The following is a 14,090-nucleotide window of genomic DNA, read 5'->3' as shown; positions in this document are numbered from 1 at the left end:
GTGCTGCTGGTCCTTTTAAGGTGTTAGAGAAAATAAATGATAATGCATATAAACTTGAGCTGCCTGCAGATTTTGGGGTTAGTCCCACTTTTAACATTGCAGATTTGAAGCCTTATTTGGGTGAGGAAGATGAGCTTTTGTCGAGGATGACTTCATTTCAAGAAGGGGAGGATGATGAGGACATCAATACCATTGTCACACCCACAGCCCCTGCAACTATACATACTGGACCAATTACTAGAGCTCGTGCACGCCAATTGAATTATAAGGTACTTTCATTTCTTGGTAATGATTCTAATGTCTATGAGAATATGATGCTGCCTAAATTGGATACATTTGTTTTGCTTACAAATGAAGGGCATAGTTTGGACAAGAAAGATGAACCTTGGAGCAAGTTCAAGCATGGAGATGATGGCATGCGCAAGGGGATCAAGAACGGAGTTGCAAGTGATGATTTCAGGACTTTGAAGCCACCATAAGGAGTGCATGAAGCCTTGGACGAAATATACAAGATGCCACTTCATAAATTTCGTCCAGAGGCTATTCTAGGTGATGCGTCACCTTATTATTGGGCCAGGCCCATGTATTGTCGAAATACTTAAGTATAGGCTATTTTTAGAGTCCGTATGTGTGGGGAAACAAGAGTTAGGGTTGGTTTCGGACCCCTCCTCCAAGGGCCACGAAATTCCCCCCTCTTCCTCCATATATACAGCCCTTAGGGCGTCGTTTAGACTTTGGGGTTTTGTTTAGATTAAAGTTTGCCATAGCTACAACTTCCCGTACTTCGTTTGAGTTCAACGACCAGACAAAGGCGTCATAGAACCCCACCTTTGATCAATAAAGCTTTCCTATTATATTCGCAATATCCAGATTGCAATCTTAGTTTCTTGTTTGTTCTTCATTTGCCTGCAGGAAATAGACCTTCGTGGTCAGGTTGATCGTGCTCCGGCGTGGTCAATAACCTCTCGGAGTTGGTTTAGCGATTGCTAAGGCGCGACGTCCTCGCACGTTCGTAGTCGGATCGTCAAAGTCGATTTTTCCAAAACGATAGCCATCATCTCATCAAAAGACGAGACACCTTTGCCTCTATCACACTATCAAGAATCCATTCCTTTCCTCCAGCCCTGTAGCCACGAAGATTAGCCATAAGACCAAAGTGTCTCATAGACTCATCGAGATCGAAGTCACTATCACCATCCTCATCATAGTATCCATGTTCAACATCGTCTTGTGATGGATCAATTCCTAGAGAGGTTAATTCATTAGATAAATGGTCATCACAATAGTCATCTTTATGAATTCTAATGGCTTCTGAGATGATATTGCTAGTGATTCCAAAATCTCCTTTAGCACACATAAGATTAGTAAGCTCAAATAGACAGTCACCTAGTTTGGGATCATTCGAACTCACTCAAGGCAATAGATTTATGAAGAATTTCATCCAAGTTTTGCAAGAAATAGTTTGGAAATCGTTCCTCAAGAAATCTCCATATGGTGTAGGCACAATCAGGAGCAGACAAGCTAGCAAACAAGTTTCTAGGCAATCCTCTAGTGATTAAATTGATAGTTCTAAGATTACGGATCATATCAATAGACTCATCAATGGTAGGATACAAGGGGTCAACAAGGTGCGCACAAGGAGTAGTAATGTACTTGTTCAAGTGATATTCAATGAAAATCTCAAGCACCTCAATTTTCCACTCATGAAAGAACTCTCCATCAAGTATAGGCACTCTACGTCTAAGACTCCCCAAAGTAGACTCATCCATCTTCCTCCAAAGGTGTTTCAACCAAAGCACTGGAGACCAATGCTCTGATACCAATTGAAAGGGATCGAGAAGAGGTGTCTAGAAGGGGTGAATAGACTCTTAGCAAAGAAAAGTAGCAGTTTTTAGTTTCTTTAAGAAAAGGTGGAGTTTTAACAAAAGTTTAACCATTCACAATACATTCAAGCAAGCATGGCAAGAGTATATGAGCAGCGGAAAGTAAAGCATGCAATTTGCAAGATAGTAAACGGATGGGATTGGAGTGTGCAAACTCAATTGGAGACTCGGAGATTTTTGGCGGGGTTCCGATAGGTTGTGCTATCGTACATCCACGTTGATGGAGACTTCAACCCATGAAGGGTAATGGTTGCGCGAGTCCACGGAGGGCTCCACCCACGAAGGGTCCACGAAGAAGCAACCTTGTCTATCCCACCATGGCCATCGCCCATGAAGGACTTGCCTCACTAGGGTAGATCTTCATGAAGTAGGCGATCTCCTTGCCCGTACAAACTCCTTGGTTCAACTCCACAATCTTGACGGAGGCTCCCAAGTGACACCTAACCAATCTAGGAGACACCACTCTCCAAAATGGAATAGACGGTGTATTGATGATGAACACCTTGCTCTTGTGCTTCAAATGATAGTCTCCCCAACAGTAAACTCTCTCTCACAGATTTGGATTTGGTGGAAAGATGATTTGAGTGGAAAGCAACTTGGGCATGGCTAGAGATCAAGATTCAAATTGTTGTAATGGAATATCTTGGTCTCAACAAATGAGTAGGTGGTTCTCTCTTAGAAAATGAATGTTGAAGTGTAGGCATGTTCTGTTGGCTCCCCTTACTAATGAAGGAAGGGTGGAGGGGTATATGTAGCCTCCACACAAAATCTAACCATTACACACAATTTACCAAACTCGGATGGACTGAATTAGAAAACACAGTCAGACCAGTTCAATTCAAAATGTGACCGTTAGGCATTTCGGTGGGACTGATATGATCAACTCGATGGAACCGATGTATTAGGGTTAGGGTAAAACCTCATCTCAGTTTGACTGATTACACAAACTCGGTGTGGCCGACCTTGGTAATAAGAAAAACAGAGAGTTGGTCAGGCAAACTCGGTGAGACCGATTGCTTATTTTGGTGGGACCAAAATAATTACAACAGGTAACAGAGAGTTTGCGAACCCATCTCGGTGAGACCGAGATCCCATCGGTGAGACCAAATTGATTAGGGTTTCTTGCAGTGGCTATGTCAAGTGAACTCGGTGGCGCCGGATAGAATATTTCGATGGGGCTGAGTTTGACTTTTTATTTGAGACATATGTGGATATGAGAAAGTGGTTGAGGGCTTTGGAGCATATCACTAAGCACTTTGAGCAAGCATGCCATTGAGCCACAGCAATTTGCGAGACTTCTTCTCTCTTCATGACGGAGCTCATATGTAGCGCAAAAAGGCGGACGACTGTAAAATTGAGCCGCCTTGTCAGAAACATCTCAAAGATATGGTCAAACTGCAGGAAGAACACCTCCGCGGGCCATCTGTCGACGTAGCACTTCCCCTCAGGCACATGAGCCGCGTATGTCGGATATCCTGGATCCTTTGACGCTAGTAGGCTTTTCTCACTCGACAGCACATGGTCGTGCAGTCTCCTGAGATCCCCTGAAAGTGCCTCCAGCGGTTTCGGCGGTAGCATCGGCTTTTCCCGTGAGATGGAACATGGCCGCACCTTTCACAGGTACACGGTCTTCAGAATCCATCGTCTGGCTGCTATTTGCTCTGGCTTGTTTGGAGGCAGCTATCTTCCCCGATCTCTTCCTGTCCTTTTTCTTGGGCACACCTTCCACACCCTTCCTTAACCCCTGCCCCAGTGTTCCCGGGCTAAGTACTGTATGACCCTCGTGCCCGGCTAGTTGAGCCTGTGTTGAGGCGCCATCTTCAGGCGTGGCCTATGAGGATTTCATGAAGAGACACTTTTTGCAATCCCTGCTACGACCTTCCTGCCCGGGCATATCATCCATATCCTCATTAGCATGCTGATAGCCCGATTCGTCATATGGTTGACTCATCATATCTATGTCATAGTCATACGCGTTTGTATTGAGGAAACCCATAGGGTCGACCTCTGTCTCATCATCCATTCTCTGTTCTACAAGACAAATTACATCAGCCAGTACTATTGCACCCCCTTCATCATGTCGTCCGCCGATCTCACCCGGCACTACAGGAGCTGGTAATTGCGTAGGCGGGGTGGTGGTCTCCGCACATGCTTGTTGATGTGTGGTTATTGGTGTACTCTCGGCCGGCTCCAGACGAATAAGATTCTTCGGCCATAGTAGCACCCAACCCTTGCAGTTTCCAATCCGCGGTGGGGTCTCGTTGTCCTCTCTCACAGGATGTACTGGAGGAGGCAAATGCTCGTGCCCCGATTTCACACTGGACAAGCTAACCCTGAAGTGCCCAGCGGGGATCAGCTGGTTGTGGAACGTGGGTTGCAAGGGGTCCATTATCATCCCCTTTCCCACGTCCACCTTCTGGCCTTTGATCAAGTAGAGTATGGTGCACGGGGTTTCTTTTGCCTACAAACACATATGTTTGTGGTGTAATACATCCGAAAGGCAACGAAAATGGAATATTCTATATATATATATGTTGGTGCGACATGTAATTACCGTGACGGCGTCGAGCTCAGCAAAAGACGAAGGCCCATCTAGCGTGCCAGAGACTGGGGACGGGCTGCTATGAGTGGGAGCGGCTGCGAGAGGAGGCCCGGTTGCATGAGCAAGTGATGGTGCGATGGTGTTGTTGTTCATGGAGTTGCTCCCGACGAAACTGGGCAACGGGAAATCATGTACCGTCTTGTCTGGATTTTCCTTCGTCTAGTTGATGATAGCTGGAACCAAGTTAGTAGCGAAATCATTTCTGCAGGCAGTTACAGCTGCATTGACTGCTTGCAGTAGCAACTCATTTTTCTCCTCGGCTGTTTTTTTCGCGTCCTCAGCTGCTTTTTTCTCGACCGCAAGCTTCACCTTCGCGTCGATGTTCGCCTGACTAAACTTCTTTTTCTGCTACTTGGCCTCCGGGCCCTAGTTGTAAAACACCTTCCATGTGGCACTCCAGCACCGTGCACACGACCATATTGCGGTCGCTGGCCCAAAGGGAGTCCCTTAAGTTCGTTCAAGGCCCGGTTGAGAGTGGTGTCCCACTTGGGCCTCATCAGAGAAGTAGGGCTTTCGACTGCAAGCTGGTGTTGCTTCTCCTGCAGAAGGAGCCTGAACCGTTTAGGAATGTGTAGTCGACTAGATATGGACCTAAATGTAAGGTGGCAACAGAATAATTACCAGTAGTCTAATCAATTTCCTCGTGATCTTGTCAGTGTAAAAAAACTTCTTTTCCTTGTCCCACTTGTAGTGGGCCCTGATGAAGTCACTCTTGTTCACCCTCATAATCCATCTCGTCTGCATCTTGGTCAGAAGGCCCAGTTTCTTCGTTGTTCGACATGTTTCCTATGATTAAGTCTCCTTGTTTAATTCAAAAAGTATGAAAAAAATGAAAAATGACATAAAAAATAAATCTATGTTTGCCAAAAAGAAATCTAACATGCCAAAATCCACGGAAAATTTCGGCATGACCTTTTCTTAAAAAGGTCATATCGGGTGCCTGAAATTCACCGGAACGGAAATGAATCAACATTCCGGCGTAACATAGGCCACTCGGATCATTTACCCTACACATAATCATCATTTTCCAACTATGACATGTCCAAAACTAAATAAACCTAGATAAATTCATAACTAAATAGATAACCTAATTAACCTACTGCCATAACGAAAACCTAAGTAAATTAACCGAAGAACCCTAGCTAGCAGAGAGAGGAGGAGCGCTAGGGGGGGGGTTTATAGAGGGTGTAAGGGCGAGGAGTCAGGCCCGACGACGGCCAAGGTTGGGAGGAGAGGAAGCAGAGGAGGGAGACGTCGCACGTCGGGGTCGGGGGCGAGCGTCGGGGTCGGAGTCGAGGCCGGGGTCGGGGTCGGGGGCGAGCACCGGGGTTGGGAGCGAGCACCGGTGTCGGAGCCGAGGCTGGGGTCGGGGTCGGGGGCGAGCGCCGGGGAGCGGCGAGGGAAGAGAGAGTGGGGATTTGGGGGGGGAAAGAGGCAGGATGAAGCAGAGAGAGTGAGGATTTTGGGTTAAGTGGACGTAGCAGTAGCGCGTTTAGAGCAAATGCGCTACTACTATTAAAGGCAGCTATAGCGGTTTTATACAAACACCGCTACCGCTACCTTGACTAGCTGTAGCTCTTTTTCAGTAATGCATTACTACTATAACCAGTTTCCCTTTTTCTTTTCCTTCATTTTCTCTCATTTTTTTCCGAGAGCAGTGAACCAAAGGAAGGCGATATATATATTGCATCATTTGACGTTTAAATATGTACACAAAATAGGAACATATATATATATATATATTACATCATTGGACACATGCATAATAATGGCTAAGTGTGTATACAAAATAGGAACATATATATATATATTACATCATTTGACCGATAGCATACGGTTCCTCAGCGTTGACGTTTTCGTTTTTGAGTCATCTTCTTTCCCTTCCTGTTCGTTGAAGAATAATTGAGCCCCTCATTGTGTCTTTGCCTTTTCCATGGAGTACGATTTTTCTTAGGTAATGTAGTATTGATTCTTCTTTTGACATATACTTCATCATCATCGTCATCTTCCCTCATTGAGTTGTCGTACTGATCGTACTCTTCCTTGTTGGCGACTCCATCCATTCCAATGATGTTCCTTTTGCCTCTCCCCACAACAACACAGCTGGGATTGCACGGGTCGGTTATGAAGAAGCATTGCGTCAAGTGCTTAGAGTGTACCCATGGCTCGTTTTTTGTGATAGCGTTCACGGTAGCGCTCTTGGCGTCGGGTATAGTCATGGTAGTGAAATACCGGTTTTCTCTTTCAGCATTCTTAGCCCATCTGACATGGAACATCGTCGTGTTGTGCAGTCCAGAATAGTCAAGCTCCCAGATCTCCTCGACCCTTCCGTAAAATCTTTCAGTTGCGCCGTTGTCGCTGCCGCTCATGCATTCCATCGTCGCCGCTGAGTTCTGATCGTCACTATCCATATCTTTGGCCTCTGTGTAGAATGTGTATCCGTTGATATCGTATGCCTGATAGGTTACGAGGTTGGGCGAGGGGCCATGTGCTAAGGCGTATATGAGCAATCCGTCCTTAGAGCCCTCCTCCGCGGGATTAGCAATAATATGCTCTTTGAACCAATGCAGGAAAGTGGAGTTGTGCTCTCTAGTAAATTCGGCACTGATCCTGCATACCCCTCAGTCACGATACTTCTTTGCGATAATTTCTTTGTGCATTGCCACGAAAGGATCTACCTCATCTAGGTGTTGTAGCACTACCAATTTTGCTTTGTCAAAGTCGGTGCATCGATCTGAGTATGCCACGTGCAGTTCCCTACGACCATTGGAGTGACCATATCCTTCGAGCCTCCGATCGTGCTTGTTAATGGGCAAACCAACACCAACACCAGGTGGCTGCAGGTTTGTGCCATATAGAAAATTCTCGCAGAAAGAGATGCACTCTTTTGTCAGATAGCCCTGGACGATGCTTCCATCTGGATGGGACATGTTACGAATGAATCCTTTGATGATCCCATTCATCCTCTCAAATGGCATCATGTTGTGCAGAAATGACGGCCCCAGGTCTATTATGTCGTCCACAATATGGACACATAGATGCACCATCACATCAAAGAACGCGGGCGGGAAGTACATCTCTAGCTCATTCAGTATCACAACAATCTCTTCCTGTAGCCTTCGGAGCTTCTTCAGACTGATCGACATTCGAGAGATGACGTCGAAAAAGTTGTAGAGACCAAAAAGCGTGTCACGGACGTGCTTGTCCATTATCCCTCTAAGGGAAACAGGTAGTATCTGCGTCATCATCACATGACAGTCATGGGACTTCGTCCCGCTGAACCTTTTCTTGTTCGTGTCTAGATATCTGCTTATCTTGCCATAGTAACCGGAACTAACTTTGACTCCAGTAAGGCACTTAAATAATTGACCGATCTCAGCCTCACTTAAGGTGAAGCAAGAAGGGGGCAATAATCCTCTTTCTTTATTTTCTTGCCCTTCTTCTCTCGTGCCTCTGTCTCCGTCTCTGTCTCATCTGACATTTTACGAGACGGCACGTGCAGATCTTCCCTGATTTTCAAATCTTGCAAGTCTTTTCTTGCCTTTGGCCCATCCTTGGTCTTATCCGGCATGTTCATTAGGGTCGCGAGGAAGCTCTCAAGGACATTCTTACAGATATGCATTTGATCAAGGCAATGAGGTGTATCGAGTTTGTGCCAGTACTCCAAGTCCCAGAACACAGACCTCGTCTTCCATACCTTCAGCAGCGGCTCCGATGCCTTTTTCATCGTCTTTCCCGGTGCGGGGCACTCCTTCCAGTTTTCAGCAGCTCATCGATTTCGGCACCGCTCCGCTTACATGGAGGTCCTCGATGCTCAGCATGACCATTGAATAGATCTCCACGGTTTCTCTATGGGTCGTCCTGTTCGAGCCATCTTCGATGCCCCATGTACATTTTCCCAGACCCGCTTTCCTTGACGTTAGCTGCTAAGACGTCATATCATCCATGCACCGCGTGCATCCGCAATATCCATGGCACACCTGGCCTGCGACATATCCGTAACCGGCATAGTCGTGCACCGTCGTGATCAGCGCGGCTCTCATGTAGAAATACTCGCCTTTGCTGGCATCCCATGTCTTGGCCGGTGTTTTCCATAATGTGTCTAACTCCTCTTGATGTAGCCCTAGATACAAATTAATATTATTTCCTGGTTGTTTCGGCCCTTGAATAAGCATGCTCATGTGAATGTACTTCGACTTCATGCACAACCAGGGGGGAGGTTGTACATCCATACAAACACAGGCCATGTGCTATGGTTGGTGTTCTGGTTGCCAAACGGATTCATGCCATCGGTACACACGCCGAGCACGATGTTCCTTGCATCCCATCTGAAATACCGATAGAAGCTGTTCAACGCTCTCCACTGGCTTTCATCCTTCACATGTCTCAGCTTCGGATCATCTCCATCGTCGGGCTTCTTCCTCTCCGCGTGCCAGCGCATTAGCTTTGCTTCCTTGGGATCTACAAAATACCGCGGGAGACGGGGAGTGATCGGTAAGTACCATACAACTTTCTGGAGACATTTCTTCCCGGCCTTCTTGTATCGAGAAGCATTGCACACCGGACAACTTGTTTTTCCGCATGCTCCTTCCGATAAATTATGCAATCGTTGATGCATGCATGGTATCTAACGTGCGACAGATCAAGAGGGCACACGATCTTCTTGGCCTCATCAACACTAGTAGGACATAGATTCCTCGCGGGAAGAACATCCTTTAGGTACTTGAGATGCTCATCGAGGCTAGTGTCGGTCCATTTGTTTTTAGCCTTCGTCTTCAGGAGTTGAAGCGTGAAACTCAAGCGGGTCACCTCAGGATTGCAACCATCATACAATGGAGTGTTCGAGTCTACCACCAGTTGCTCCAGCTTAGCCTCCTCTCCAGAAGCAGCTCTCTCAGTACTCGTCTCCTTGTGAAGAAGTGCTTGAACATGAGGGTCCTGCACATTTGAACTTAGTACCGATGAACTCTGCTGCGTGGAGTCCACGTTGTTCTCTCTGCCGCTATGTCCGGCCCCTTCTCCTCCACCATTTTCGACCCCTTCGCCGCCGCCATGTCCAGCCTCTTCTCCGCCGCCATTATCGGTAATCTCTTCGTCTTGCCCCGTGTTGTCATTGCCTGTCCCTTCGGCGTCCTCAACATCGTCATCCTCATCTTCAATTATCCACTGAGTATAGCCATCCATGAAACCAGTCATGAGCAGGTGCGCTTCGACATGACCATCATCATAGGGGTTGAGCCAAACTATTCCTTTGCATTTTCAACACGGATATAAAACCTCTTTCTGGTTATTTTCTTTCATGTCCTGCACCGCCGACCGCAACCACCTGTCCACCATCGTTCCACTACCATCATGAACGTCTGCACGGTAATAATAAACAAATTGATTATAAAAATGCGTGCATGCATCAACGTCATACAAAAATTTGGCATGACCTTCCCTAAAAATAGGACATATATAGATCTAGAGTTTGCACGGAATTCACCGAAACGGAAATAAATCGACATTTCGGCAAAACGTAGGCAACTCAAAAGCACAATTTGGCGTCAACTCATGCCACACATACACAATTTCCATCATACTGCCCAATTATCATATCACACACACATACACATATTTCCATTTTGCAAAAGCTTGAAATTTTAATCACCTAGCTATCTCGAGATCGAGCACATGCACGGTGGAGATGATGATGTAGCTAGGGAGATCAAAAGTGCACAAAGCTCTTCTTGACAAAGATAGATCTAATTAGGAGGCAAATATGTCACTTGACTAAATGCTACATCTACCTAGCTAGCTAATTTGGGAGGAGACAACTTCAACTAGTGGAGGGGGAAGGAAAAAGGTAAAGGAGATGCATTAATGGAGGTGTGTAGTTAGCTAGGAGTAATGAAGAGAGAGAAAGGTAGGTAGAAGAGGGAGAGTAATGGGGGAGAAGTCTTGAGGAAGAAGAAGAGTGAGAGAGGGAGGATGTGGAAGGTAGGGGAAAGGGAGGAGAGGAGATAGGGGAGGGGAGGATGGGTGGGGAAAGGTGGTGGGGTATAGTGCGCGGCAAAGCGCGCTGCTCCTAAGGATGTAGCAGCAGCGCGCTTTCTGGACACGCGCTACTGCTAAACGGGCCAACCGTGTGGACACTTTCAAAATTAGCAGCAGCGACGTGACTAAAAAGCACGCTACTACTACTTCATTAGCAGTAGCGCGCATCGTGACACCGCGCTACTGGTAAACCTAGGTTGGTGGGTACTGTCAGTGGATTTTTGTAGCAGCGCGGTTTCGACAACACGCGCTACTGCTAAATTTACGTTAGTAGCGTGGTTTCCTTATCCTCGCTACTGCTAATTAGCAGTAGCGCCTCTTTTTGTGCCGCGCTGCTGCTAAGATTCTGTGTATAAGGTTTTCCCTAGTAGTGTCACCAGGTAGACTCTCCCCAGCTGCTACTAGCACGCTTCTTGGGGGGCTCCTCCTTCTCTAGCTTTGCACGGCGAAGCCCGTCCTAGGTGAGGGTGATGTTGTTCCATATCTCGTACGCTGCGTAGGCGTCCTTTCTCGCATACTTGATGTGCCTCATGGACAGAGGCAAGGTGGCCTGGCGCGCTTGTTCTTCGTTGGTGATCTTCTTCTTCATGTTGTTATAGTAGTCATTGATGAGCATGTCGACGAAGTCTGCAAGGGAGTCCAACTCCTTGGTGGCCTCGGGCACCCTCCATTCCTTCTGGATGTCAACAAAGTTGGCGACCTCCAGATTGGCACACTCTAGCCTAGTTTTGTCGCCGCCGTTGGAGAATCCAGTAAATGTGTACCTGGGTCAGTGAGGAAGTTGTCGAAGACGGTGCACCTTTGAGTGGCGCTCAGTTGGAGGAGCAGCACCAGCTGAGTCTTGCCGATCGAGAGTTGGACGAGGGCGGGTTTCTGCATCGCGTCAGGCTCGTTGTTGTACTCCAGATCAATTCCGACAATCTTGTGGCGTTGGAGCCTATGCTGGCGCTCATACTGATCAAGGGTGATCGCCATCTACTTCTTGTAGTTGGTGTGGATGACGCGCAACTTGGTGTTGCCATGGGCCTCCACATTCCTGTACTCGTCGACGAACGCCATCGACGACAATAGGGCTTGGTGTCTTCTGTGGAGATTGATGAGATGGAGCAATTTGGTGGCAGCGCAATGGCAAGTTGTGTTGTTGTCGATGAGAAAGCCTTGGCAGGGTTGTGAATTTAAGTGGGGAGATGGTCGCAGCGGATGAACTACACGATCTCGCTGATGATGCGGTTGTGCAGATCATGGGTTGGGTTTGTGTCCATGATCGTGGGTTTGTGGCGATGGAACCGCTTGGATTGGGTGGTTGTCTCCGAACGTGGTTTTGTTAACGTGGTTTTATTTTTATTTTCCATTAGTAAATTTTGTTAACCACCATGTTTTGTGCGAACCGGCATTCTCACGTTATATGTATTATACGTGTTTCCGAAACAACATTGCTTACGATACCATACTGCTTCGTCTAACAAAATGCACTGCATTGTCTAGAGCTGCGTACTGCACCTGTTTTGCGTGTACTTGCTGCAGCCCCTAGAAAAAAGTGCAGTATATTCCACAATTTACAAGTATTTCTCTGTGAACTAGACCATGTATGTATTCCGAAACTGCATTACTTATGTTACCGTACTGCTTCATCTAACCAAATGCACTGCATTATCTAGAGCTGCGTACTGCACCTGTTTTGCGTGTACTTGCTGCAGCCCCTGGGACGAGAGGGGGGTTGGAGGGCCCCCCCAGTTTTTGTGACACTTTTTGGAAGGTAGACTTTTTTCGGACGCGTTATCTTAACACGCGTGTTGTTTTTTCGACTTTAACTTTTTTACGAACTGCATGTATTTATTTGTTTGACTGTCCGAACTTCATTTTCCTTCACAGCGAACTACATCTGGTACTAACTTCTTTGTTTCGACCTGGTCCATCTTATGTAGCCGGGCCGTTTTGGGCCGGCTTGTTTTATGTAACTCTTTCCCATGTGGGCCACGCATGTGGCCCTCCCAGGCGCTCCCACTGCTCCACTCATAGGGAGAGACCGAAAAGAAACCGCTCCCCTCTCTTGCAGCAGCTCCCGAAGCATCTCTCCATCGAGCAGAACCGTTGTCGCCCACAGCAACCACCGTCTCCCGTGGAACAACCATCCACAAGAGGTCCATATTCCTGCATTTCACATCCCCGTCCGCTCCCCCATCCCTTCCCGCTCCGCTCCCCCAGCCCTTTCCCCTCCATTCCCACCCCCGCCCCCACTGCCGCTATTCATCCCCTTTTTGTGGTACATTTCTCGTGCCCTCTGTCGTCATCGTCCCCTAATCTAGTTTTGTGATTCTCGTAGAGTTTCTGCATTTTTTCTTATGTATTTTTTCCATAAGCAGGCTATTTGATCTCGATTTTGAAGTTGGTACTCACGTGTGCTCTGTAGGCAGAGCAAGGTGCATCTAGGGTTTGGTTAGATTTCTTCTATTTTTGTTGCTGATATCTGTCACTCTATCATTTTGCTGCAGGCAAACAGCATGTCTTCGCCAAGAAGAGTAGAAGGAGTTCAAGGTATGCGCACTACTTACTTTGGCCTTGCTTATTTTCTGTGATGTTTCTCTAGTTTCCTAGTTCATCCTACGGATTTGTTTATGCTATGTTAGTTGCCAGTGTTCCGTTGCATTATTTGTGATGTGATGTTTTGTAGTATCTATTTCTAATTTTTATTGAATCCAGTAGCTGATTGAAGTGGTCATAATAATACACCAATTGACTCTCGTTGTTCGGGTGGTAAGGATCATGGTGGTGAGGCAGGACATGAAGTGAATTCACCAATTGAATCTTCTCCCATAAGTGTGGCCCCTCCTTTTGGTATGTTTTTTTTCTTATTTTAATTTGCCAATTTGGTTGTATCACTCTTTCTATTATAAATTTCATATGTGTCATGTTAGTTTTGAAATGGATTGTTCTTATAAATACTTGCTATTTTTTGATGTGAATGCTTTGTTTGTTTGTGTATGCTGCTTACTTGATGTTGTACAAACTGGTGTTGCCTTGTTGTATCTAGTCTGATATTTTTTTGGAAACAAACATGAAGTTAGTGTATGCAGCACTGCATTTATATGTATATGTGAACTCCACTATATGTATGTGTGAACTACATTGTTGTTTTATTCAGGTTTTTTGTATAGATATGGATGTACTCCATTACATTGATATATGAACTGCATTAATTTTTATTTCGCTTATGACTGCAGCACTACATTTATATGTATAAGTGTACTTGATTTGTTCTTTTTGTGCACTTTTTAATGACCATAGTTAAACTTCATTTTGACGTAGTGTTTGTTTTTAATGCTGGGGCGCCTGGGTTTGAGGAGGTTACTCAATTGATTGACCATTATTTTGCAGAGGCTGACGTTGGTGTGAGCTTTGACCAGAGATGTCCCATCTTGTCTGAAACACAATCCCAATCTGTTGATGGTACAGAGGAAGTTACACAGGCGTGGATGGTCTCGGAACAGCTTCATGCTTATGAATTGAAGCAAAGCAAGAAGAAGTTGAGGTTTGAAAGTGACTCAAAAGGGTATGCGGAGAAGGAGAAG

The 14,090-nt window shown here is 46.2% G+C and overlaps 1 protein-coding gene across 1 annotated transcript; it reads right to left on the bottom strand.

The window, feature by feature from the left end:
* Positions 1–10,978: 10,978 nt before the first annotated feature.
* On the bottom strand, positions 10,979–11,580 carry LOC147970958 (uncharacterized). The gene is made up of 2 exons (XM_087523746.1): positions 11,501–11,580; positions 10,979–11,285 (listed from the first exon to the last, which is right to left on the bottom strand). The coding sequence occupies exons 1-2, from the start codon at positions 11,578–11,580 to the stop codon at positions 10,979–10,981; spliced, it is 387 nt and encodes a 128-aa protein (XP_087379872.1).
* Positions 11,581–14,090: the final 2,510 nt, after the last annotated feature.

The sequence above is a fragment of the Triticum urartu genome, chromosome 5A (genome assembly GCF_056163025.1).
Source record: "Triticum urartu cultivar PI428250 chromosome 5A, HENAU_Tu73, whole genome shotgun sequence".
NCBI classification, from domain to species: Eukaryota; Viridiplantae; Streptophyta; class Magnoliopsida; order Poales; family Poaceae; genus Triticum; species Triticum urartu.
The sequence above is the reverse complement of the archived record's forward strand: the minus strand, read 5'-3'. Positions and strand labels throughout refer to the sequence as shown.